At 44.4% G+C, this 26,752-nt stretch overlaps 1 protein-coding gene across 1 annotated transcript; it reads left to right on the plus strand.

Annotated features, from left to right (window-relative positions):
* Positions 1-7,483: 7,483 nt before the first annotated feature.
* Positions 7,484-26,287, plus strand: runx1t1 (RUNX1 partner transcriptional co-repressor 1; the record flags this gene model as incomplete). Its single annotated transcript, XM_080516423.1, is given in 14 exon segments — positions 7,484-7,604; positions 9,619-9,636; positions 9,639-9,826; positions 9,828-9,860; positions 12,461-12,550; positions 16,532-16,713; positions 20,366-20,631; positions 21,269-21,357; positions 21,924-22,119; positions 22,461-22,529; positions 25,040-25,230; positions 25,934-26,080; positions 26,082-26,113; positions 26,116-26,287. Coding segments are annotated over 14 exon segments (1,788 nt in total). The 5' UTR covers positions 7,484-7,489.
* Between the last annotated feature and the right edge of the window lie 465 nt (positions 26,288-26,752).

Here is a 26,752-nt window from a genome sequence, read left to right on the forward strand (position 1 = left end):
TAGGCGGAGGTGCTTTTGCAGGATGTCTGAGTATAGTTCATGTATTTTTGTCTTTGTGTGCATATGTGCCTGTGTGTTAATGTTTGTGCGATGGAACAGATGGCGTTCAGACCTTTGTGTGCAATTGAGAAATCTCCTTATGTTGCACTGAGAGAGAGAAAAATACAGATATGGTGGGTGATGTGAAAGACTGTCAGCAGTGATCAGGAGCATATCTGTTTGGAAAACTCAGAGGCTGCTTTCTACCACTACTCCTTTACTACTACAATCACTGTAATGGCACATAAATACATGTGTCACAACTTGAATAAAGGACATTGCAATGCACATTATTAAAGGTATCAAAAGGTATTTTGATTTGCAGTAATATGTCGGGGGATCAGGTGATTATCACATCGCATCCAATTCAAAACAAAGAAACACATAAAGTCAGCAAATGGTCATAAAGGCATGCAGAGGATTGTTAAGGTTAATAGACCATGAGAATGCAGAGGACAGAAGACATACGAGGGGAAGGTGAACATGAAGAACATGAGGAAGACGTGGAAAGCAGAAGAATGAAAAGGATGGTGATGAGTGAAGGAAGGAAATTTAACACATGTACACTTGTCTGCATCTGTTGGGGATGAGGATGAATGGAATAATGGAAATCAGATCTGCGGTGTGTGTGTGTGTGTGTGTGTGTGTGTGTGTGTGTGTGTGTGTGTGTGTGTGTGTGTGTGTGTGTGTGTGTAATTATTTGTGTTTTTGTGGGATTGCGGTAGGGCGTTGCATCCATACATCTTCTTGACAACCGGGTGGAGTTTGATGGGACATGCTCTGCATACTACTCCATCTGGGTGTGTGTGTGTCTGTGTGCGTGCATGCGTGCGTGCATGTGTGTATGTGTGTGTGTGTGTGTCGTCCCTCTTGCATACAGATATATTCCTGTCGTTTCTCTCTGTACTCCCTCTGAATCTCAATCGTCCCACCTGTCCCCCAGCGGTGTTCTTTAACACATCTGTCCTTTCGCTCCCGCCATTGTAATCTCCCTCTTGTGTCTTTTCCCCGGTCGCTCTCTCTCTCCACATCTGTACCCAGCACACACGGCAATCACCACAAGCTGCTATCACACCATCTCAGTATCGCTTCATCTCTTCCATTACCTATCTGCCCTGCTCCCTCTCTTCACACATTATTGTGTGTGTGCGTGCATTTCCACAGCACACCTGAAGGCTCCATCCTGTGCGGACGTTGGCACGCTGTGGACGTTAATGCTCGATTCACAGGCCCCCCCTGCAGTTCCGATGCCTCACAGTTCTCAACACTTCCATATCAACGTGCATTATGCAGCTCTGGATTATACGGTTTTCATTGTGTTGTGGAGTGGATTAGTCTATATGCACTTTTTCCCATTTAACTCCATAATGATGGTATCTTATGCCTGACTAATACAATCCGGTGCTCTCACAAAGCACCGGCGCACGGTAAATTGTTTATGTCACAGCCGCCACCTCTCGAAAATTCACCCAGCGTGATTGAAATCCATTGTCGTTTTGAAGGATGGGATTTGCCAGTGTGAAGTACTCTCAAGTGGCGTATTACTGCCACTGTTATCACATCCCTTTCTGGGTCTCCGATGGTATGATCACAGCGCATGCACACATGCAAACACACACAGAGGCAATTCTAACTTATGAAGTGTGTAATGGAGATTGTTAGACGGTCTCCCGATGATAGACTTTGTAGGCTCTATGAGTGATCTAAAATATCAAGGTTAGGCAATGTTGTCCTCGTTTTACGAGGTGATTTGAATATGAAATGACCCCCAGGCTTTGTGCACGATGATGAAATGTATAAGGTTCTGAAATCACATTGTATTTTTTTTTTTTTTTTTTTCCGCCTTGAGTTGTGGCTTCGCAAAGTCCTCTATGTAACATGCTGAACTGCTTCTCAGGGACCACATTCCTCCTAGATATCCTTCGTTGCAACAACCTGGTTTTAGGCGAGTGATGTAACTTGCATGTAACCTTAGAAAAGGCATGTATCACAAGTCAGCGGGGGGATAAAATCTCCTTTCTTTGAGCTCGGCTGAAAGAGGGTGCGAGCAAGGGTGGGGGGGGGGGGGGGGGGGTGGGAGGGGTGGGTGAGACGAAGAAGGGCAGAAAAAAGAAAGAGGGAGATTTTGCAAACAGTGAGGATAACGTAATCACGGACGATACACGCGGGTGATGTAAGAGTGAAGACATCCACGTGATTGGCAGGTAGTTGTCCAGGGCTCTGCCTCATTTCTGGGATCGATTAAAGAAGTTATGAATCAGAGCCGGGCAACTTTTGCTTTGTTATTTCAGCAGGGCGCCTTTTTGCAGAGACTCATGACAGGTTAGCGTACGTGTCTCGTGTTTTATTCTCTAACGATGACAACCAGTAGTTTTGGATTCTTTGCTTTGAGTCAAAAAATATACATCTAATTGGTTATATTTCAGTCACAAAAAGGTTTATTCTTCTAAATTTTTAGGAAGTGTGAATAAATCCAAGCTGGCATTTCTGTGCTATAATATAACACTTCAACTATATTTCTGCTATCAGCGCAATTATAACTTTATGTAGACTTCGCAAATATAAGTTGACTCGATGTGAGGGCTCATCATCCAGTCATATTGCGACATAATTAGCTTTGACACGTTCAGTGTGAGCCGAGCAACAATCCCCATTTAATGAGGCGCCACCGTGATATCCTCATGGGTTTGGAATTCATCTGGGCCACCTGCACGGCAAATATTTGCACTGAGAGCTCCTCTGTGACGCTTCGGATATGAGCGCGCATCAAGTGGCTGTTGCCAGACGCTAATCGCCGTCATCCATAGGTATGATCAATAGGTTTGGCACCTCCACCTCCACGGAGTGCACAAATGAATCAACACACATTAAAGAGACTCCTCTGTTCGTTTATGGCAAATTGCTGCCGCTTCAACTACTGTTCACATCCTCTTCAATCCATTAATTCCTGGACAACAGTACTTCTGAGAAGTCGTAAAGTGAGTTAGCCAAAGTCAAAGCACTCATCAGCCCTTTCCATTAAAGCTCCGCACATCAATACCTGTCCGGTCCTGGAAAACCATCGGCTGACCACAGACCTGCTTCATGCCCGACAGTATGCAACTGGCAGGCCGGTACCGGGGATGATGAATGGACAATAGACTTGCATTCAGCAATTAACTTTTTAACAGACATATTAGACGAGCAGATGCACAACTTTTCAAGGTTGTTTAAGGGTGTGCTTTTCAAACTGAATTATGCACGAGGTAACAAGTATTCCATACTTGTTCAACATTACTCGACTGCCATCATCAAACAAGTGCTTCACTGATAGTTTGCTTACGCATGTGTTTATCAGTATATTTGCTCTATTTACTAATATATATGGATAGCACACACACACACACACAGTCACACGTTTTGGTGTTTTCAGTAATTAATGTGTTTGAGTTGAAAAGATGTATTTCGTTGTGGAGGGAAGATTTCCATTGATTCAAGTGGCATTGCAATTGCGGAGTGAGTAGCTGGATGCAGTGTTTGTTGGTTAGTATGAAGCCATTGATTCTATTCTGTTTATATGCTTTGCAGTGCTCTCCATCAAATCACAAACATAGACAATGTTGTTTATAAACTGCGCATGTACGTGTGTGTGTGTGTGTGTGTGTGTGCGTGCGTGCGTGCGTGCGCGCGTGCGTGCGCGCGTGCGTGCGCGCGTGCGTGCGCGCGTGCGTGCGTGTGTGTGTGTGTTGGGTTCGATCGTGCACAAACATGTTTTCTCCTTCTCGACTGTGCGTGCTTGGATTTCACACTAATTCATTCTTGATCCTTCGTCTCGTTCACCTGAGGGACTGCAGACGAGTTTCAAAGGCTTTCAGGGTTTGTTTCACTCGTCTCCTCCAACTCGCATCCAATCACTCCACTGACCCAGGTCTTATTCCCCAACCACGAGCTCGTAACCCCGAAAGGTTCTCAAAGAGAGGGATGGTTGAGCTCAAACCACATTTTGACCCCCGCCATGCCCCCTCCCAACCCTCACATCTCTGATTCTTAGTGCTAATTGGATGGTTGAATGCCAGTTTTTCCTATCTATAGGCAGCAAAAAGCATAACTCAAACCTGATTTCTTTTTATTGTCTAATTCATTCACTAATCCATTCACTTCAACACATTCTGGGAGAAGGCATCGCTCAGACCTGACTTGAAGGGAGTGTTTGATTCCATCACATTATTGTGAAGTGAGTCTTTACAGTATATTATCTGCTCGCAACAATCAAGGTAATTAGACGATGATTTGAATCTTAATTTGATGCATCTCCATCTAACAATTAAAGATCCAGCAAACGTACCGCACAATTAGAAAAAGGCAACATACAGACCTATGGTACGCCTCAAACACTCGTCAAAGCAGCATAAGCACAACCATGTGCGATATGGGGACTTTGCTCTATTTAATTTAGGCCGGTCGAGCGCACACATGTCAGGTTTTTGTGTTTGACTGGAAAATGATGAATTACCTTGAGTCCTGTCACCCGCCTGTCTTTTTTAATGACCCCGTATTTTCATAGATCATATTTTCGTCCGGCGTTGCAGGATATGATAGCTGGCAGCCGGAGGTAAGACTATATGTTTCCACTCGCCATTGTGCTCTGTCCCGAGTTTATAAAATAAATAGTCCAGACATTTTTTTTTCTTTTTTTTTGGGGGGGGGGGGGGGGGGGGGGGTTTGCGGTGAAATTAGAGTAGTAAACCTTTCTCAGTCTGAGCAGGTTGGCTGGGTAGAGAGAGAGTGTGTGTGTGTGTGTGTGTGTGTGTGTGTGTGTGTGTGTGTGTGGGGGGGGGGTCATGTGGAAACCCGGCAGAGAATGAAAGAAGGAGACAGTCACAAATTGTGAAGAACAGTCAAGAGAAAGATTTGGTTTGTCACTCGTTCGGTTTTCTTCTCATATTGACTCTTGTCTAACCTCTGTTCTTCTTCTCTCTGCTTTCTTAATCACTCAGGGTTTTTTTTTCCTTTCTTCCTCTCTACTAATCTCACTGTATCCATTCATGCTGTTGCCTGCAAACGCATCCCCAGTTTCCCTTTCATTTCAAGCCAAATGCTTCATTGCCAGGCTAAAGCGTTGTTATTGCGCGACTCGACAATACGTTTGCGTTCAGAAATTCTTTTTAGCGGTAAAGCTGAGTAGCAAATGAACTTTTGACTTACCAGATAACCTGAAACATTTCATACTCGGTTGTGCTTTAATTTTCACTCACTGGGATCACCTTTGAATATACTGGATGTATAGGCAGTGCCGCCAGTTAACCCGACTGTTTAGACAGGGTCAATATTATGTGGATTACAGCCAGAAGTGTCCTTTTTTTTTCTTTTTTCTTTTTTCATCCAAGAACGGACATAAAGCAGCAACTCAAAGCAGCTTGGACAGTTTTTTTCTTTCAGACTTTTACTTGTTTCTTTCAAGACTGCTTAAGAAATTTAATCCTCCCTCCCTTGTATGTCACAGTGCAGGAGCCACTGTAAACCTTTGAAGCCTCGAGGAGCTTATCATCGACGTTCCCCGACATGCTACCGCTCTTGAAAATGTTTGAATGTTTTTTTGGCTCATATTAATATCTTGTTGAAATCTTGAATTGTTTCACTCAGTTACATCACCCCTCACCCAACTTCACTAATTCTCAAAAGGGTCAACATACAGAATAAACAAAACTGCCCAAACATTCAGTCGGAAGTGGAGCTATGAAGTGCTATTTGGAATTTCACTGACATCTCCATCTTTCACTCGCCTGCCTGCTGAAGCCAAGCTCGCGTGACTAAAATACTTAGTCACAGTGCACCTCGGCTGCAGCAAAGCACTGCGCTGGTGAGGCTGGGGCCTCGCTAACAGGCTTAGACCATCCTGTCTCTCACATTGCCATTCCTGTTTCCTTTAAATATTCAACTGTGGCACAGAATGAGACTGGCAAGAATGTATTCTGTAGGGTGCATATTATGTTTAAACACATAAATGAATGTCACAAAATATAACATGATATATATATTTTTTTCCCCCCCAAAAAAGAAAACATTAACTGTATATATCATATCAATACTATTTACTGCTGTTCTCAATTTGTCCACTAAGCATTTCACTGCTATTCCCTTAGTCTGCAGAAATAACATTTTCTGAGACGTGACGGGCTTCTTCGCCAAATTAGTTTTGAAGCAAAAAAAAAAAAAGTTTTTCCAATGCATTGATTTACAAAGTTTGCATTGTTTGAGCTGAAAATCGACTGAAGGATCATTTGTGTTGTGTGTGTGAAAATGATTGTATTTATTTCAAGTGCTGCTTTAGTTAATGCACCGATACTTCTATACGTCCTTCACGTTGACATGGTCATGTTGCTATACCTACACTGGGGGGCAGATATAATTACAGATTGCAATAAAGAACATTGCTATTGTTTGACTAAAAAGTGTATTTAACAGGAACTTTAGAGAGGACTTGTGTTTTTGGCAATAAAATATGACATTTTCACATTTATAGATTATGGAGTTATCATTTGACCACTCCAATCCAGTCCGGATCCAGTTGCATGTGTTTTTGAGTCAAGCATTACAATATGATTTCCATTGTTCACACGTTTATATCTCTTTCTCTCTCGCCCTTCGTCTTTTCTCCCTCCACCCTTCTTCCTCAGTCTTCATTATTTTCATAATCTTCTTTTCCCAATGTGCCACAGACACATTTGATAACAGTCTGTGGCTCTGATCGGCCGGGTAATGCTTCCACTGAGAGAAGTTGTATATCTTGGCCCTGGCGCCGCTGCAAGACTCTGATAACGTCCCGTTGTTGTTCGATATGGTCACTTATCTGCCGAGAACAAAGGCGACTGAATTAGGTGAAAATAGGCTTATCATGAAAGGAAATGTTTTGGGGTTTTTCTTTTTTTTCTCGATAAAAGTTCTTTCTTTGAAATTTCTCTCATGTGATGCAACTTTCTTTCAGTTTCACCGAATATTACACTGGTAGACTAATAGACTAATTTTGCAATGTGCCTGAACAGATGTGAATATGGATCCAGGGATTAAAGCAGTGCGAGAGTGAATGTGTGTATTAGTTTGAGAGTAATGAACACTGCAGTCATTAGTTGGGGGGGGGGGGGGGGGGTGTACAGCGGGCTGCATGACGGCACAGATGGTGGTGAAATGAGACTCGAACTCGCTGCAGATTTACGCTCCTCTCTCAGGTGTCTCTGTGTCCGCGAGTCTCTCTTTTTTCCCCTGATTCTATCGTCAGGGCTTTGTGTGCGATGCGGAGGCCTGCTTTTCTCCGGATGTCGAGCGTTCTGTGCTCCCTGGCAAATCTAATCCTGCTGCTGTTTGTCTACATATCTGTATATGATTGTGGGAGGAGTACAGGTGTTTGACGTTGAGTCTTCTTCTCACATCTTCCTCCGTCTTTCCTCAGATCGCACTGGGGAAGCGCTCCACCATGCCCGACTCACCTGCGGACGTCAAGACACAGTCCAGGTTGACCCCCCCTACTATGCCACCCCCGCCCAGTACACAAGGAGCGCCTCGCAACAGCTCCTACACACCCACTACGCGTAAGTGCATCACGATTTATTTATTTCTTTTCCTGTCTTACCAGAAGCGTTTAAGGTGTAGCGGCAAAGGTGCACATTACCTGGAGATTTTAACAGCTCCTTTCACGTCGAGCACAATGTTTCCTACTCTGACATCAAGCAAGTTGGGGGAGGGGGGGGGGGGGGGGGGGGGGAGGCACAGTGGTGTTTTTCCTTGTCAGTAACCGAAGCCATTTCCATTGCAAACCTGCGACTGGCTGCAATCATCGCTCGGTTCAACGTGAATGGAAAGAGTATAAACATATGACTCCGGAGCAGAAGCCTTTTTACCGAGGAGGGAAGACGACCTGAACGTCTGCATCAGTCTTCTACAAGCACATGTAAATACAAAATAGGTGTTATAGGATTAAACAGTATGGACTGATAAAGTGGTGCTCTTCCATTCTGATTATATATGGCAGCGGTTTTAAAGTTTTTTTTTTGTTGTTTTTTTTTTGTTCAGGAGAATTTAATCTCGGGTGAGTCAGAACAGGAAAATGTTGACTTTTCAAGGTCATTCAGCACGAGCTCCATGTTCGACACCCCTGATCGATCACAACTGTGTTAATTAAAGACAGAGCGACGTCTCGACCGCTCCAGATCGAGTCATTTCTATCAAGTTTATTGTTTTTACAATCACTTACATTCATAAAGTCAGAGTTGGCTGTAAATTCAAATGAAAGTGTTTTTTATTGTTTTAGGAGCCTCATGTTGCCCCTCATAAAAAAAATTATACTGAAGCGTTCCTCACAGTCTGGTCTCCATCTTTGAAATAGGAGAAAAGCGCACCCCGTGCTGCATTAAAACATTTCTATTGTGATTTCAAGGAGTCCGCAGCCATTTACAATCAAACACGAGAGTAAACACTACAAGGCACTATTTGCACGTATGGAGTCAATAAGAATAAAAAAAGGAATTTAAACAAATTGCATTGAGCCTATAAATTGCAGTAAATCCCCAACAACTCCCCCAACAAGTTCGCCGACGCCCCCACTTACAAACTGTTGGAGCTTTGCCGTGACGTGCACATCGCTGGTGACGAGCAAATTACACCCTAGTATTCAGTCAGAAGTGCATACTTAACCACTTGCATGAAGAGCACTAGAATCAAAGAATCCGAGGCCCCGTGGTACAAAATGCTCAGAGCACTCAAGCCTGTGTTGGTAGTGCTGCTCTCTGCAACAGAGGCATTATTTTCTCCCTTTTCAACCGCACACTTTCTCTCTTTTTTCTTTTCTTTTCTTTTTTTTTTTTAACCCTGGTATCTGTTCTTTTTTTTTTTGCTCACGCTCCACAATTAACGTCGGGGCTTCCGTGCAACGAGGAGGAAAGGCCCGGCTCTCTCATTACGCACGCCGAAGGTTTAAACAAAGCAGTATGCTTTGATTTCCATCCGACGTAATTGTTACCAGATGCAGTTGAGTATCTCGTCTCTCTCCTCTCTTTACAGTGGCGGCTTTGGACGGCGGCCAGAGGGGGAGTGAGTGGAGTTAGTCAAAACCTAATCTCATTAGAGAGAGAGCTTTATGCCGCCTTGTATCTCTTTGTACACCAACTCCCCCAACATACACACACACATTGCTGCTGTGTTCCAGCGCGACGGGGTGAGGGCGGGTGGGGGGGGGGGGGGGGGGGGGGGGGGGGGGGTTGGACTGTCCCCGCTTGTTTAGACTGCCGAAAGAGGTTAAACTGAGAAGGCAACATGTCTCCAAATCCAGAAATATGTTTTTTATGAGAGGATGCTGCAGAGGATCAAAGGAGCCACAATGATTGGAAACAAATGTTGGGGATCGTGAGTGTTTTCTGGGGAATGTGCATCATTTCAAATCAGTGGTTAAGTCTTCAAGAAGCCGATGCATGGTTCTTCTTACGCTTGTGTTTTGTAAAGGCTTTTTTTTTTTTTTAGGCTTGTTTTTGTCTGTATTTTGTTGAAAAGAAAACAAAAAACATTCAGGTGCAGTATGATGTCTCTTACCAGTGTCTGTTATCTCCACAGTCACAAACGGCAGTAGCCATTCCCAACGGCGCTCAACGGCGCTCCCTCTCCGCCGAATGGCTACAGCAACGGCCCGAGTTCCTCGTCCTCGTCCTCGCTGGCCAACCAGCAGCTGCCGCCGGCCTGCGGCGCCCGCCAGCTCAGCAAGCTCAAGCGCTTCCTCACGACTCTGCAGCAGTTTGGAAACGACATCTCACCTGAAATCGGAGGAGCGAGTTCGCACATTAGTGCTGGGACTGGTGGTAAGTAGCTACCATGTATATAAGCTGTAAAAGGGTCAAAGGGCTCCGAGGTAACTGAGTTAATGGGATATTTGAGAATGATTGTTAGCATTTGCTCCCAGTTCGTGAAGTACCACATGAAAGAGGTTCTCTAAAGCAGAAACAGTTTGCCGCCACAGGAACAAATACTTAAATCACTTTGCAGCACTCATTGCTCACAATAAAAAGAGTTCATTTGGAACTTTTTGTGAAAATAAAGAGTGTAAAAGTTTTCTCTCCGGAGTGAAGTCCATCAGTGCTAAAAATTAATAACCTGATTGTATTGCTGACTTTGTGAATGTACCTGGCAACCCAAGATAACACAGGCAGCTGAATATTGCGTTTATTAAGAATAAAAGATACCGATAAAAAGAGCACGTGAGGAAAAAAAAAGAGGTCTTTTCTTCACGAGAGACGTTAACATTTATAATTAAAAATACAAATCAGGTGGTAAGAACATTTCGCTGCACATTATACTGCGTATAACCGCGTTTGAAGCAAATAAAGGTTTTGAAATCAAACGCAAACCTAAGAATACATTTACCCAACTGAGATTTGTTGAGACAGATGTGCGCCTCACCTTAACTGACACGGTTATATTGAAGCTATATCGGTAAAAGCATATGGTGTAAACTGCATGTGCAAATCTGAAGATTTATCACACGTCTGCGTGATCAGAGAAAATCTGAGCTTAACGAGCAGGGGAATACAGAAATAGTGATTGAATGTTGTGCAGAAGAGGAGGAGGAGGAGGATGAGATGGGGGGAGGTTTTTTTTTTTTTTTTTAATTAGCCACACAGAGCATAACCTCCTTTTGGCTCCACTATGTTTGTTTTTCTCACCGTCTGCATACGCACATGCCTCTCCTGTGTCCTTTTGGCGTGCATACCTTCCCACCATATCGCTCTCACCTACTCCCCCCCCCCCCCCCCCCCCCCCCCCCCCCCCCCCCCATCATCCCTCTCTCTCTCTCTCTCGCTGTCTCCCTCTGTCCCTCCCCCTGCCTTATTGAAAAGAGTGACACCGTTAATTAGCTAGTTGTGTGCCGGGGAGAGGGAGAGCAGGAGACTCAGGAGGCTTCACTAGCTGTCAAGAACAGCCCCTACGCAATCTGGGCGAACAGATGTAAGACTGAATGTAACAAAATTCAGGTCTGGGAAATAACGCTGAGAGTGGGGAGTGGAAAAAAAAAACCCCAAAAAAACAAGATATCTGCCGCTGTTTTAGTTTTTCATTATCTCTTATGTCTCGCTTCAATATTTTTCCCTTTCTTGTTTATTTATATGTACACTTAACGCCACTGCACACTACCTCTTTGACAATCCCAAACAAGAGTGAGCGCTAATGAAGTGCACACATTAGGTTATACGGGCGTATCAAATGCTGGTGTATGTACACGCATGCGTATTGTCATGCGTGTGTAAATTGACCATCTTTTCGGGATCAAACGTTCAAAATGATTGTCAGTTATCCCGTCATACGTCACAGGCAACCGGGAATATGACGGAGGGTTTAATAAATGTGGAAGTCAGCTCCAAAAAAACAAACTCATGCATCCTTCCTGTTTGCAGTCGTACGAACCCCCCCCCCCCCCCTTCCCTGATTCCTGCATGTATTCCCATTCCACCTCATGCCACTATAATGTATTTTGGTCACCTCGCTCTTATCTGGTCTGTGAAAAGAGGCAGACAGTTATTCTGCTGGCGCTGATGGAGAGACGCAGCGCAGGTGTGGAGCGCCATGGCAGCGATGCGATAGGCTCATGTACCGCCTCGATAAGGACGAGGATGCCGGCATGTTAGACGTATACAATGCAGAGGTTTTGTGTCAACATCCAAGTGAATTTTCAAGCAATGGATGCAAAAAAAAAGAAAAAAAAGCAATTAAGAGAGAAAATAAACACGTCCCCTGTGATGTTGGCTGCAAGAAGCTTGATTTCACAGTATCTAGTAGAGCGAAACTGCACGATGCGTATTATTTTTGTTGGACACAAATTGGGGAATGCGGCGCATAAATTAACTCATCTTTATTCATGCAATGGATACATTTCCCATATAGAATATGCATACTGATTTTTCGGCTTCTGGTAATGGTAGTAAAGACGCAGACCTGTGCTAATGCGAAAAATAGCCAGAGAAGCCAGACGGGGAGTTCAAGGGCTTAAAGGTTGTTTACATAAATCAACGTTTTTTTTTTTTTTTAGTATGAGACATCAAACTGGAATGTGGGCGCAGTTGTGGACCTAAGAAGTATTTGATAACGTCCTGTAATTCTCACATTAACGTCTGTGTCCAAAATTGTTCCACAAACTTGAGCAAATTCCTCTTATATTCAACATGTTTTGTGACGACGTGCCTCTGCGTGTGCGTTTGTTTAGTTAATTGGAGGAGATTGTGTGTCTTTGTTTTCTGTGGCTCGTTTCACTGTGGCCTGCCCATGTGCTTCCTATTACCAACCCCAAAACACTCACTCCAGGCCAGGATATAGCTTAGCTTCCAATAAGTAATATTATCACTTAATGCCTTCCACATGGATTCATGTGTTTTCTTTCTCTCTCGCTCTCTCTCTCTCTCTCCTCCAGAATTCCACGCTCACCATCGAAGAATTTCACTCCAAGCTCCAAGAAGCCACCAACTTCCCCCTGCGACCTTTTGTCATACCATTTCTGAAGGTAGATATTTAAATATACAATTACTACAAAAAAAGAGGTGCCAGGCTACGCTCGATTGGCCGAACCTGGGAAGCATTTAGCCATTCCAGATCCAGATGTGCATACTTATGTTCACAGTTCTTTTTGGGTTTTTTTAATCCTTGTTTTCGCTCTACTTTGGAGCCTCTTCTCCCTTTACAACTTCATCACTCTCCGACGTCGATCTTAAACTCGGCTCTTTCTTGATTCTCGCATAGTTTCACTCAATGAGATTCTGTCACTCAAAGCATCTTTTCTTCTTGTTGCTCAGTCTGTTTGTCTCCAAATTAAATGGTGCATAAGTCATTTCGGAGTCGAGGGCTGACGTCACTGTGTTCAACCCAAAGCTGGAAACTTTGTTGCAAGCCATATTTTTTCTGTATGATATTAGAATTGAAAACATTTCTTCTTTTTTTTTTTAAACATTCTGAATGTGTGCTGGAAGGGAGCACAACGATGTGGTTTTGGCCTGAGGACTACATCTCCTTTCATGTTTTCCTTTCCTGGCATCGTCCTTCTCCTCTCCTCCTCCTCCTCCTCCTCCACCTCCTCCTCCTCCTCCTCACATTCTCACCGAGTATTCCCTACTTCCATCCATTAGCACAGTGTACAACCAGAGGAAAGGACCACACTCGTAAGGCTGCTGCCCATTTGTCACCACTCTTTATTCCAGGCAGATTTGGATGAAGAGCAATGGGGTTTCCTTTCTTTGTATGTACAAGTGTAACGGTGGTCATTTATGTGCATTTTGTTGTCAGGTAGTTGCTTATTCTGGACCTCTTAGGGGCTTGGAAACGCGAATGCAGTCTGGAGGTGGGACTGGTGGCGGCCGTGTGATTTGTTTTGGTAGTCGAAGATGACGGATGGGACTGGGTTTTATATTGAGGGATGTACAGGCGCAGAACTAGTTCAGATCATGTTATGGGGTCGAGGTGAAGCTGAGATCAATATTAGAGTGATTCTGAGAGATGGATAGCGTGGGGGGGGGGGGCATAACATTTAATACTGAACTATTGTTTTTATTACACACCTCTGCCAAGGCTGTCACACACACCTTTTTTTTTGAAGTTGTTGTTGGTGTATCCTCGCAGTCTTCGCCCGCATTCGTCTTGGGTCGCCTTCATCGCCTGTGATTCTAAGGTGCGCAAGAGAAACTGGATGGGTGATCTGTTGGAGCCCGAGGGACATATTGGTGCATTTAATTGATCAAAATAAACCAACCAGCGTACCTCTGTGTGGACGTGCCGCCATTTGTAGGTGCGTGACTTGACATTCAGGGCTCTGGGCTGATGTGGTTCTGGCCAGCAGGAATCGGTCCCACTGGAAGAACCATTACTCAGTGTTAACATCACAAACAGGGTCATTTTGTGTTCTCTCTCTCTCTCTCTCTCTCTCTCTCTCTCTCTCTCTCTCTCTCTCTCTCTCTCTCTCGCCATCTCCATCTCCATCTCCTTATTGCCTTTTTACCTTTGAGTATTATTCATCTTTCCTTCTTGTCATTCAGCTTCTCAATCCCCCCCCCCCCCCCCCCCCCCCCCTCCCTCTGTCCTTATCCCCTTTCATTTCTCTGTTTATCTACTGTTTGCCATCCATCCATCCTCCGGTCCCTCCTTCCCTTCTCCTCACCAGATGGTTAGTGTATCACTGGGATAGCTGTAGAATCAAAGATGCAACTCTTTTTTTTTTTTTCCCCCTCCATCGCTCCTTCCCTGAATCTCTCTCTCCCCAGTCTAATTTTAGTGTCTTCCCACTGCGGGGCCTTTAATGCCAGCTACCATATGGTAGCAAAGAGCAGTTGGAGGTGTGGGGGAGCTTTTATAGGTGCGTCGAAGCACAGCTGCAACAATGCCAGTCAGGGCTCGGGGTTTTTCATTACGCTAATGTTATACAGAGTTAAAAAACCCCCTTCTAACCCTCCAGCCCCCTTGCAAACCCACTCAACTCCTTTCCCCTTTTCTTTTTAATACGAAACCACAAATTGGTTGGGACGCCTTACTGGAAGGAGGCAATCAGAAACCACACAATGCCAGTGACGTGATGCGTTGGCTCCACGCCAGGCCGACAAGCTAACAGTGTTCTCCTGTGTTAAAGTTTACTCTTGTCTTTAGCTGGGAAGTGTTTTATTTTTTCTGGTGTACTGCTTCAAGTTAGAGGACGATCACGAGTGGCAAAAACCGACAGACGACAAGACAGACGTATTAAAAAAAAAAAAAAAACTAGAGTTGCTTTTGTCCCCCGGCAGTAAATTACACAGTAACAGAAAGTTGGTGTTCGTTCAGCAGATCTGGAACGAGGCTTGTTATGACTATTCTTTTTTTGGCACCGTTTGACACAGTGACAAAATCCAGTCTTTAGACTATAAATCTTCCGAGAAAACTATAGTTGTGTCTGCTGAACATTACTCGAAATTAAGGGTGGTGGAGGTGTCTTTAAGTGCAGATGTTTGTTAACTCCACGGAAGTGACTCGTCCTGCTTTATCAAATGAAAAATGATCCCCTCCCTCTCAGTGGTCCACATTTCTTGACTCAGTCTTTTTGTTAATGCATCCCACATCTCTCTGGCAATTAGGATGACCTCTAATTAATATAAGATGAGTTCAACAGGGTCAAAGCAATCTATTTTATGCTCTTTTTTTTTTTTTTCTTTCAGAGGGTAATTACGATCATAAACTATTAACGCGCCATTAACTCGGGCAGGTAACGGGAAGGCCGGCACTTGGCATTTCTTTAACTACAGTCAATTATTGGAGATGAGCATTTCATATGATTCTAACATTAAAGCCACAAAAGAAATCACGTCGGGGTGCTATTAGTACTCTTTCTCTATGCACCGGGCAAGGACGAGATTGAATGATCAAACATGGGGGGAAAACATATCACCTAATGTAGGGCAAGACTGGGGAAAAAAAGAATAAAGCAAGTAAATGTGTGAGGGATTATAAAACTGGAAGGAATGAAAGGTAAAAGAAGCAGGGGACTTTAAGGGAGATTATAGTTTTGAGGACAAAACAAAGATTAACAGACCAAAAACTTGCAAAGATGGCCTCTCCAAAGACTCCTGTGATGTACCTTGCCAAAATAGCCCCCCTCTCTCATTCTGAGCCCGCCTGACGCAACACTTTCATCTTCTTGCTCCAAAACGCACCCCATCAGATGCCTTTGAAGTCGACGCTCACATATACCTGCATGGCCCTGTAAAGTCCGCGCAAGAAAGCGGACCCCCCCCCCCCCCCCCCCTCGTTACAGTATGTCAAAGAGATTGAAAATAGCTGCTTTTCTTTTAAGAATGTGTACGCCACAGAGGAACTTTACGGGTGTGTGATGCTCTCTGGGTCACAAAAAGCTGCGGCGGCTCAACGGTAATGAGCGAAGATGGGGTTTGATGGCTTGAGAGAAATGGATCTCTTGTTGCCTCAAATTTGTGTTTTTGAAATAAAAAGAGGGAGGAAACCTGTAATGTTCTATTTTTATGGGTGACTTTGGGACTTTGCATTCCGCCTGAAGGACAGTAACATTTTATGTCTTGCAACTCTTTATTTTTCTTACAAACAAGCAGTGGTAATGACACTTATTTTGAGAGTCGACGTTTGACTGAATTTACCTTTGCTACATTTTATCATACATATTTCCTCTTTTCTGATCTTTGCACACGACCCAATCACCGTTTTACTATGTTCTTTCTTCCAAACAAAACTTTATGATGGTTTAACTTCAAGACGCCAGGCGTTTTTTTAGTTACAGCTCAGCTTGAAATTGTGACAGATTCATGTCACTGTTTCCCAAATTAGCCAAACGACAACACAGAGCCCTTTAGCAAGCTGTCAGTGACTGAACAAGCCATTTTTAAAAAGTCTTGTATTATTACTATTATTTATTTATTTTTAATTCTCATCCTAGGAGCTAATACATGACGTTGCTGTGTGAGGTTTCTGACGCGATTCCGTTTTCCGTTTTCTCCCGCAGGCCAACTTGCCGCTCCTTCAGCGGGAGCTGCTGCACTGCGCCAGGCTGGCCAAGCAGAACCCGGCTCAGTATCTGGCCCAGCACGAGCAGCTCCTCCTGGACACCAGCACCACCTCCCCAGTCGACTCCTCCGAGCTCCTGCTGGACGTCAACGAGAACGGCAAGAGAAGGACGCCAGACAGGTGACTACGTCTGAAAACTCCCGCGCTCAATCAAGGATCCAGTGAGCCTTAGTTTATATTTAGACTTGATACACAATCGTGACGGTCACATCGAAATACGAATTTCTCAGCTCCACATATGAAAAAGGCAGGGACTTTTTTTTTTTCTTTCCTCCCCTCCTCTATTGTTTGATCTCATGCATAAATCCCTTTGAGGATGCCAGCATCCCCATGAGCCCGCTGCACTACTCCACAGGCTCGAGCTGAGCCAATGCCAGGCAATAGTGTCGTGTTTAAATGCATGTATGGGAAGTGTCAGTCAGAGCGCCACCGGGCCTCATGATGTGCTCCGTTAGACATCGGCTCCTGGCTCCTGCTCTTAATGGGCCAGAACTGAGGAGAGGAAAGGAAGTGGACCTGGCTACACACACACACGCACACACACACACACACACACACACACACACACACACACACACACACACACACACACACACACACACACACACACACACACACACACACACACACACACACACACACACACACACTCACACACAAACACACACACACAACTACTTTCTGGGTATAGAAAAGACAGCCGTGTCTTATTAGAAAGTGTGGATGTAAACGAGAAACTGTTTTTCTACTTTGTGCGTAGCTCATACTTCTGTTTATTATTCTTATTATTCTGTGTGTGTGTGTGTGTGTGTGTGTGTGTGTGTGTGTGTGTGTGTGTGTGTGTGTGTGTGTGTGTGTGTGTGTGTGTGTGTGTGTGTGTGTGTGTGTGTGTGTGTGTGTGTGTGTGTGTGTCATTACCAAAGAGACTTTGGTAATGACTCGATGTTCCCTGCTCTAATGGACGAGCACCGAGACGTTCCAACCAGGAACACGCTGCTCTGTAGAAACCTATATTCCACTCCCTGAATAGGAAAATAAAACAGAAACAAGCAGTGCGTGTGTCCAGCTGTAGTTATTTCCAACCCAGTAAAATAATTTCAAATGACAGCGCTGCAACAAAAATATAAGATTAGACTTCAAATATTTTACCGTTTAGAAAACTAAGTAAATATTCACATAAACATGCCTACTTTTAATATCTTTACACTTTTTAAGATAATTGCACAGCAATTTGCCAACATTTGAATTTTGTTGTGCATTCGCTCACAGTACGATACATAAAAAAGCAAGTCCCATGGGGGTAAACATTTTTTTTAATACAAGCAAGGGAGAGAAAAATGTACTTTTTATATTTGCTGAGAGACAAAAATGCTGAATGTGATATTAATAATTCTCACCTTTCTTTTCCCACAACAGTCCGATAGGCAGACTTTTTCTGTAATACCTGCATATTTGCAGGCCGTCTGGTGCATAAGGGAGCGGGCTTAGGGGCGAAAAGGTGTGTGTGTAAATGTGAGAGGGAATTGGTGGAAAGAAAGAAAAAAAAAAAAGTAAGTAGGCATCTGTATTCAGTGAGAAAATGCGCTGCCTTTGTGTGACTGTGTGTGCGTTGTTCCCTACCGAATGCAGAAGCGTGAGTGGACTTCATGGTGTTTGCGTCTGCACACGCTTGTGTGTGTGTGTGTGTGTGTGTGTGTGTGTGTGTGTGTGTGTGTGTGTGTGTGTGTGTGTGTGTGTGTGTGTGTGTGTGTGTGTGTGTGTGTGTGTGTGTGTGTGTGTGTGTGTGCCTAGGGAGAAGGTCTGATAGCACATACAGATGAGGCTCCAGCACCAATATGGCTGGCTAAGCACCTCTGGTTTCTGCTTACCTCCGCTCTGCAATCCCACTTATTGGAGCCAGTGTCCAAATATTGGAATTTGAATAGGAATCCTTAATTACAATGCACCATCAGCGCATGCTGATTTACAACATGGTCTACAGTAACCAGACATCAAATATAATATGCACATGAGAAAAGCACTATTGAGTGGATTTTGAATTCTCCGATAAAAGAAAGGTTTTTAGATTTGCTCAAAAAACTCCACTTTATTTGCTTATGTGGCGCAATTCAGAGTGACTCAGTGTATTTAAAAAAATATGAACTGCATCGACGTCCTGTAACATAGTCACAGAAAAGTATGACATTCATGTGAGTTCTCTGTTCATTAGCTGGTTGTTTCAAAGCCTCTGGACTTGATTGAGTTCATCTAAGTAAATATTTTTGCAGCTAATCAATCCCTCTGTTAGTGTCTGATTGAAGTGCACACTCACACGGATGAGGGTCAATGTTGAATTTGAAAAACAACAAAGGAAAGGAGGGTTTTTTTGAGAGAGTGAGAGAGTTATGCGGAAAAATAATACAGCTCATTAAAATTGATACAATATGAACCCAGTTGCTTGAATTATGGCATGTATACATTCATGCAAGGTGGATGTTTGTTTTGATAATGAGGTAGCAAGCACACATACAGCGAAATATAGGTGCAAATCTTAGTATAAACTGTAAATATGTATAGGTCAGTTGCGTGTAAGCGCATCATTCCTTTGCATAGGTGCTTGTGAGCGTGTGTGCATATGTAGACTCCAGTGCTTATAGATATAAACATTGTTGCAGCAGAAAGGCTGGGGAAATATGAGTGGTGGGGTGGGGGTGGATGGATGAGTCGAGGGAGACAGAGAGATAGACGAGTGGAAGGAAAGAGCATATGGAGAGCTGTGGATGAGCATTAGGAGCCCATAAAAACAGCTCATTAAGAAGTTCAATCTGTTCATCGGAGAGAGAGAAAGAGAGAGAGAGAGAGAGAGAGAGAGAGGGGGGGTGGCGGTGGTGGAGGTGGTGATGGAGGGGGGGGTGGAGAATGAAGGCGGGGACTAAAGGACTGCAGATAGCAGAGAAGGTTGGCAAGTTTTAACTATGGACTGACATCACTGAGAACACACAGACACACACACACACACATGTGCTCGCACACGCATGCACACCTGGCCGCATTAATCTTCAGAAGCAGGCAAAGAAAAATCCACCTGATCCCCTGGAAACTACTTGTGTGAGTGGGTGCGTTCGCATGTGGCAGCAATTTGTGCGAGCACCCACGTCCAAGTTTTAGTTTGTGTGTGTGTTTGTGTGTGTGTGTGTGTGTGTGTGTGTGTGTGTACAAGCGGATGGGCGTGTTTTCAAAAGAAGAATTCCAAAATGATTTCAGTCGAGAGGGGGAGAAAAAAAATGCCTTTTATGGTTGTCAAGTCGGAGACTGGACACAAACTATTGCAGCAGCGAAACTGTAAAAACCCTATTCAGCAGCACTTATTTACCAAATGATTGCTAAATAAACATCACACCGATTTGGACCATCCTTCTCATTCTCACTCTCTTATTTATCCTTTTCACTTGGTCTGTTGTGCTACCAGAGGTCTTTTGTTATCAGCTCGAATGGGGAGAGAATATGTTCAACTTGAAAAAAACCGAAGCAGTGTTTGGGTTTAATTTCTGTCACTAAATCTTTTATTACCTTGGACCGGGAGACTGGAGTCATTTTGCCAGGAGGAGGAAATAATTATCAATTTGCTTTTGAAACAGTGCGACTTGCTTCCAGCTTCTTGGGGGAGGGGAAGGATAATATCTAATATAAACAGTTGAAATGATCTCATATTGCTGCGAGAGAATGCCCCATTTGCACGCCAGAAAGATGGAACGCGGACGCGAAACTCATCTGTCCGCCTTTTTTCACGCAGAACCAAAGAGAACGGCTTCGAGCGAGACGGCGCCCTGCACACAGACGTCCACCCCAGCAAACGGCCCTGCACCATCAGCCCCGCCCAGCGCTTCAGCCCCTCCAACGGGCTCTCCTACCAACCCAACGGCCTGCCCCACCCGGGGGGGCCGCTCCCACCGCAGCACTACCGGCTGGACGACATGGCCATCGCCCACCACTACCGCGACACCTACAGGCACCCGCCGTCAAACCACCGGGAGATCCGGGAGCGAGCCAGGCCCATCGGTGAGCACGTGGGAAGGGAGTCCGGGGGTACGTGAGCTCGTTCGTATTACGTGAATAGAGAAACGATTAGAACAAGTCATTGAGACAAGTGTTGGAGTTCAGCTGACTGAGCGTCGCGTTGCCTCAGAGAGTCGAAGTCACTGGAAGTTCTGTGCAGCGGAAAAGTGTGAGCGCCCCACGGAGACACATTAGGCACGGTGTTGTTATATTAGATACTTTTTTCTTTTTCTTTTTTTTCTTCCCTGCATAGAGCGAGCCTTGAAGAAGCTGTAATAAAGACCGTGGCACGGGGTCTAAAAATAGGGGAGACATTTACCATGTCTCGCCTGTGATGGATGTTTACTGGACTCGTAGCTCAGTCATTTGAGTCCTGCCCCTCGGGCTGCGAGAGAGATATGGAGACGGCAAAGAGAAAGAGGAGGAAGGGAGGAGGAGGAGGAGGAAGAAATGGATGGAGAGAGAGTGTCAAACAGCGAACCGATGAAGGATGAATGAAGGGAAAGGGCGAGGGAGTGATGGAGAAATTTCATATTGACTGATCCTCTGGGTCAAACCGACGCGTTCTTTGTTTATCTTTCCTCATGTCCATCTATTTTTCTGTCTATCTTTCCATCTTTCTGTCCACCTATCTTCACAGGTATGCATTCAGGGAGCAGGCAGGAGGAAGTGATTGACCACAGGCTGACAGACAGAGAATGGGCTGAGGAGTGGAAGCACCTTGACCATGTAAGAAAAGTAATAACATTTTTTTATTACTATACTCTAAAACTTTGTCTTTGTAAGTAACACTGATTATCTGTGTTATCTTTCCTGTTATCTGTCACAAGCCTCTGTTACAATTTGGACGATTGATAAAGGAAATTTTAACTGCAGTGACTTCTGTATATGAAATGACAGCAAATTTCACTGATACTGTATGTGTGTGTGTGTGCATGCGTGTGTGTGTGTGTGTGTGTTGCTAAACTGTATTTGTGTGTTGACCTTCCAGTCCCTTTTCTTCAACATTGTGAATACCACAGAACATCATGTATCTCATTTATAATTCTTTTTAAACTTGTTGATATTACTAATGATGTACCGACAAGCTGAATCAACAATTTATAACAAAATATAGAATTTTTCGTATTCATGCCTCTTTATGAATAAATGTAATCATGCGACACAAAAACTTACAACAGACGTTACCTTTAATTAATTAAAAGCCCGCCCTCCTCACCACACCCATTCTGAATTTAAATCAACCCCTCCATCCCATCCATGTGTAAACTCAGCGCTGTGTCTGTCGCCTCCAGCTGCTGAACTGCATCATGGACATGGTGGAGAAAACGAGGCGCTCGCTGACGGTACTGCGGCGGTGCCAGGAGGCCGACCGCGAGGAGCTCAACTACTGGATCCGACGGTACAGCGACGCCGAGGAGTTAAAGAAGGGCGCCGCCAGTGGGCAGTCGAGGCAGCAGAGTCCGGCGGCGCAGGAAAACACAACACCAGGTAGTTGATCGCTGGCATACGTCCCAATTGGGATTAGATATAGCAGTAAAACTTGTTTTAAGGTAGTGGGTAAAGAATCCTGCCATTTTTTTGTGTGTGTTTTATTAAAAGGCTTAAATTAAATGTGGCGTCCATCAGGGTTCAATGCTCGGCTCCCTTTTATTTAGGTTTCAATATGATAACGCACAGCAAAATACATCTAAGTTAGTCATAGTCACACACATTTCATTGTCCTAACTGTTTGACATTTGACCAGATTATTGGCTAAGAAATGACTTTATTTCTTAAAATCTGCTGTCGTCTGAACAACTGGCTGATGTGAGGTGTTTGCGTCTTCTTAGAAATTCACAGGGAGCTGCTACACCGGCCTGTGTCTGGCTACGTACCGGAAGAAATCTGGAAAAAAGCTGGTGAGCAAGACACGTGTTTATTACTGCATGTTCACACTAAGTGATACCATAAGCACTGCTTGCCTAAATCTGACCCTATTGTATTAAATTAGAATCAAACCAAAACCTTAAAGGACACTAAGACCATGTCAATTGATGTGTATGACCAGCCATCATAATGTTAGCGTGTAAACAAATAAAACAGACACAACCGTAAAACGATATGTGTTCAGACACAGAGCCGCTCTCCTCAGGTAGTCCAGCCTCTGAAACCTCAGACCTGTTTTTAAAACCCGAGCTGCTCCTATAAAATCAGCTATATCTGATTCCGGTGTGGGATGTTAAAAACATAACGCTTTTCCCTGCACACTGTGCACACTCCAAATACGAGGTCAGATCTTGCCCATTTTTTTTTTTTTTATTACACCAATCAAATGAGACACACGGGTAGCTTTTACAGCTGCTCCAGCGGTCGCGCTGACTGCACAGTAGCAAGACTCGGTATCATTTTGCCTTTTGGATTTCTCCGATTCCCTCAATGACAGACATATGCTTGACAAGACTATAGACACATTTATTTTATATTTCTCACAGCCAGCTCAGATTGAGTGTCGACACTAATTTATTGTTTCGCCAACACAGTCAAAAGCAGCAGACGCCGTCGCATTTTTTGCATTCTCACGACTGCAGCTGCGTTCGCCATTACCCCTCAAAGTTAAATAAATAAATAAATAAATAACTGCACGGAGGGTTCAGTGCCTGAGGAATCCACTTTATATTCACCGTCAGCGATACAGTATATCTGCCTTTTAAGCCCCTTGGAGAAAAGAAATTGTCCCCTTGCTTGACCAAGCATGATGTGTGAGATACTCAGAACAAGTAATATGCATTTAAATTGAATTGAGTATCACCATCGGGACTCTGCCTGCTCGCCGGCACTCTCCTTCCCCTCGCCAGCTTTGATCGATCTTCCATCTAAGGCATTTGGTGTGTAATCACAATTCCATGCACACGGCGTACATCACAAGGCACCAGAGCAATTTCCATGACTCCAGACAGCACAGTAGTTTAAAGACAAAACCACCCTAGTTTAAAAATTTTTGCTCAATCACGATTGAGGGGAAAATGTCTCGTTCTTTGTAAAGGCACACGTTCAGCCTGATTCTGAAAACAGATTTAACATTTGTAATACAAGCGTAATGTGTACGAAGGGAATGAAGCAATATAGAGCATATTTGTCAGACATAAAGCTGTATTTATCTTTTGTCTGTCGGATAAATGGGGCCCGCTATTTTTCATCCTATCTGCATTCTTCTCTGTATTTCCCTTATCCTTTTCACTTCAGTCGCTTATACTCCGGCTGAGAAGAGACTGATTTAAATTTGACCCAGGGAGGATTGCAAAATAGGATTTTTTTTTTTTTTTAACACAATGGAGTGCAGCCGTGAATACATCTGTTTGAAATGGGCAAAATGTTTACAGTTGGTGATAAATATTCAAGCACCTTGCACGGTGTCCTACCGGTTTCCCACTTCCCCTCACCGCATGGGCCTCTGGGATCACAATGGAAATGCATAATTTAAATATAAATTGCCTGATTTGCATACACAATTAGTCAAGTTACAGGCTTGATGGGAGCAAACAAAAAGCCCTCCTTTTGCTTTGACGTTCGGTTGGAATTCCACCACTTAACACCCACACGGCAAGGTTATTCACTCCACAAAACAAGTATAAAATAACACATTGCTTCAGCTCAAAAGCACATTTATGAGTGATTACCTGGGATTAATTGGCTCATGCCGGTTTCTTGAGGAGACGCTTTTCAAATTAAAGATTTCCCTTTTATTTTTCAGTCTGTTTGCTCGTCTTCAAATATGATCGCTTTCCATTAAAACATCACACACTGCCCTGTTGGAGGATCTAAGGGAATAAATATGTGACAGTTGAAAGCACGATTGCTGACAAATACGAGTTCCCGTAGCATGAATAATTTAATAAAATATTAGCTGACTTATTGGCTGTTTAGTCAATACAAACAATAGAAATCAAACTTATTGGTATACGTTTCAAAATGAACACATACATCAGTTGCAGTAGTTCAAACGGTGCAGATGTTGATAAACGCATTAATTAGGTTTATCAACTGAACATGAGATGCTTAGTTAAAGTGAAATTGCCATACAGCATTCATTACAAGAAATACTACGAAATAGCACGTGTCTCAAAAACTAATTATAACTGCTTTTCTTTGATATTCTAGTGATTTTAAATCAAATTTGCACAGTTTAACGCCTGACGTCCATGCAGGATTAAACACGTATCAAGTAAACGTTGTTAGAAAAGATTGATGCAAGCAATCTGTTATCTAATGCTTTTTTTTTTTCTCGTTGTTGTTGTTTTCACATTGACTGTGTGTAAAATATGCATTTCATAGACTGTAACTGTACTCACTGTGAATGAGCAGGCCTTTAACACACGCTGCATTGCAGGTTCGGGAGGCTTGACTTCCTCTGTCTCCACACTCTTTCCAGAAGAGGCCGTGAATGAGGTGAAGCGGCAGGCCATGTCGGAGCTGCAGAAAGCCGTGTCCGAAGCCGAGCGCAAGGCTCACGAAATGATCAGCAGCGAGCGGGCCAAGATGGAGCGCACGGTGGCCGAGGCCAAACGCCAGGCGGCCGAGGACGCGCTCTCCATAATCAACCAGCAGGAGGACTCCAGCGAGGTGGGGACGAGCGCCTCAAACCTCAAAATAGTGATTGCCGCGTCTGTCGGCCGCGTCGCTGCGCGAGAGAACAAAATGAGAATGCGAAACGGTGTCAATCAAGTGCGCCACCCTCACATTCCATTTTCCAACTGAGTAGCCGCAAGATGTTGGGAGGGAAGTTAGCAATCGAGCGGCGAGGAAATAAGGAAGAGGGTTTTCATTTCCTCGACACCATTGGAGACCTTAACGTTTAATCAGTTAAGTGAAAGGGAAATATGTCTCACATCTGACATTAATTGCAGGAGCAATGTTTATGAGAGAGAAGCGCCCCGGAGGAGAACTTTCAGAGGCTGTTTATAACTTTGTTCTCCTGTTTCCTGTGGATACGCTGCAGCTCTGACATGCTCTCCCTGCGGTTTCCAAGATATATAAGAGGCCCTAAGTGTAATAAGAGATGGGTTTTTGATCCGACTGCGGTTTGTTTTTAAACTTAAGTGCTAAATGTAAAAGCAGAGGATTGTTCCACGATGTGCAATCCGGGGCTCGGTTTTCTTAATCTTTATCTGCAGTGGTTCTGTTGGGCGTGTAAACAGGGTTTTATAGGCACTTTGGTGTTCATCACCTCAAGTGGCCCGCTCACAGTTTGTGCGTCAGTCGCCTGGATGATTTTTTTTTTTTTTTTTTTCGTGACGACTGACTTTGTTTCTGTCCCTCTCGCCAGAGCTGCTGGAACTGCGGTCGTAAAGCCAGCGAGACGTGCAGCGGCTGCAACACGGCGCGTTACTGCGGCTCCTTCTGCCAGCACAAGGACTGGGAGAAGCACCACCACGTCTGCGGCCAGACCCTCCAGGCCCAGCAGCAACAGGCCGGCCAGCAGCAGCAGCAGCAGCAGCAGCAGCAGCAGCAGCAGCAGGGAGGCGTTCCGGGGTCGGAGACCCCCGCTCCCGTCAGCTCCTCCGCCTGCACCCCGAGCAGCGGGACCGGGAGTCCGGCCGCCACCCCGCCCGCCGCCACCCCTCGCTCGTCCACGCCCAGCACCCCGTCCTCCTCCGCCCTCGACGGCACGCAGCGCTAAGACGCCGCGCGCGGAGGTTCACAGGCAAAGGCGTCCGGAGCGTAAGAGCCAGCCCTCAACCCCCCACAAACAGCATGACTGTGTGCATCGCCTCGCAAAGATACGGAGAAGAGACAGGAAGAGACGGGCGGTGCTTGTGTCTATCTTGCAGCGTAGTCATAGAAAGAGGAGGAGGTCCATATTCAGGTCATATTGACTTGCCATGACTTTAAGGAAACACAAAGATATTCTTTGTTTTGAATGAATGAATTTAAATATTGACATCCTTTTATTGTTACACTTGCTATTCTTGTTGTCCGTTTGTCGTTGTACCTGTTGTTCTTAACGTTGTTGTCATTGTACTTATTTTTCCTCCTGTAAATATGAAGAGACTGATCAGAGATAGCCGTCAACTCAAGACAAGTATATCTGACCTCCTCTTTGAAATTTTTCTTTTTTTTTTCTTTTTTTTCCATCCTCGAATTA

This window comes from Blennius ocellaris (assembly GCF_963422515.1).
Source record: "Blennius ocellaris genome assembly, chromosome: 20".
Classification (NCBI taxonomy): domain Eukaryota; kingdom Metazoa; phylum Chordata; class Actinopteri; order Blenniiformes; family Blenniidae; genus Blennius; species Blennius ocellaris.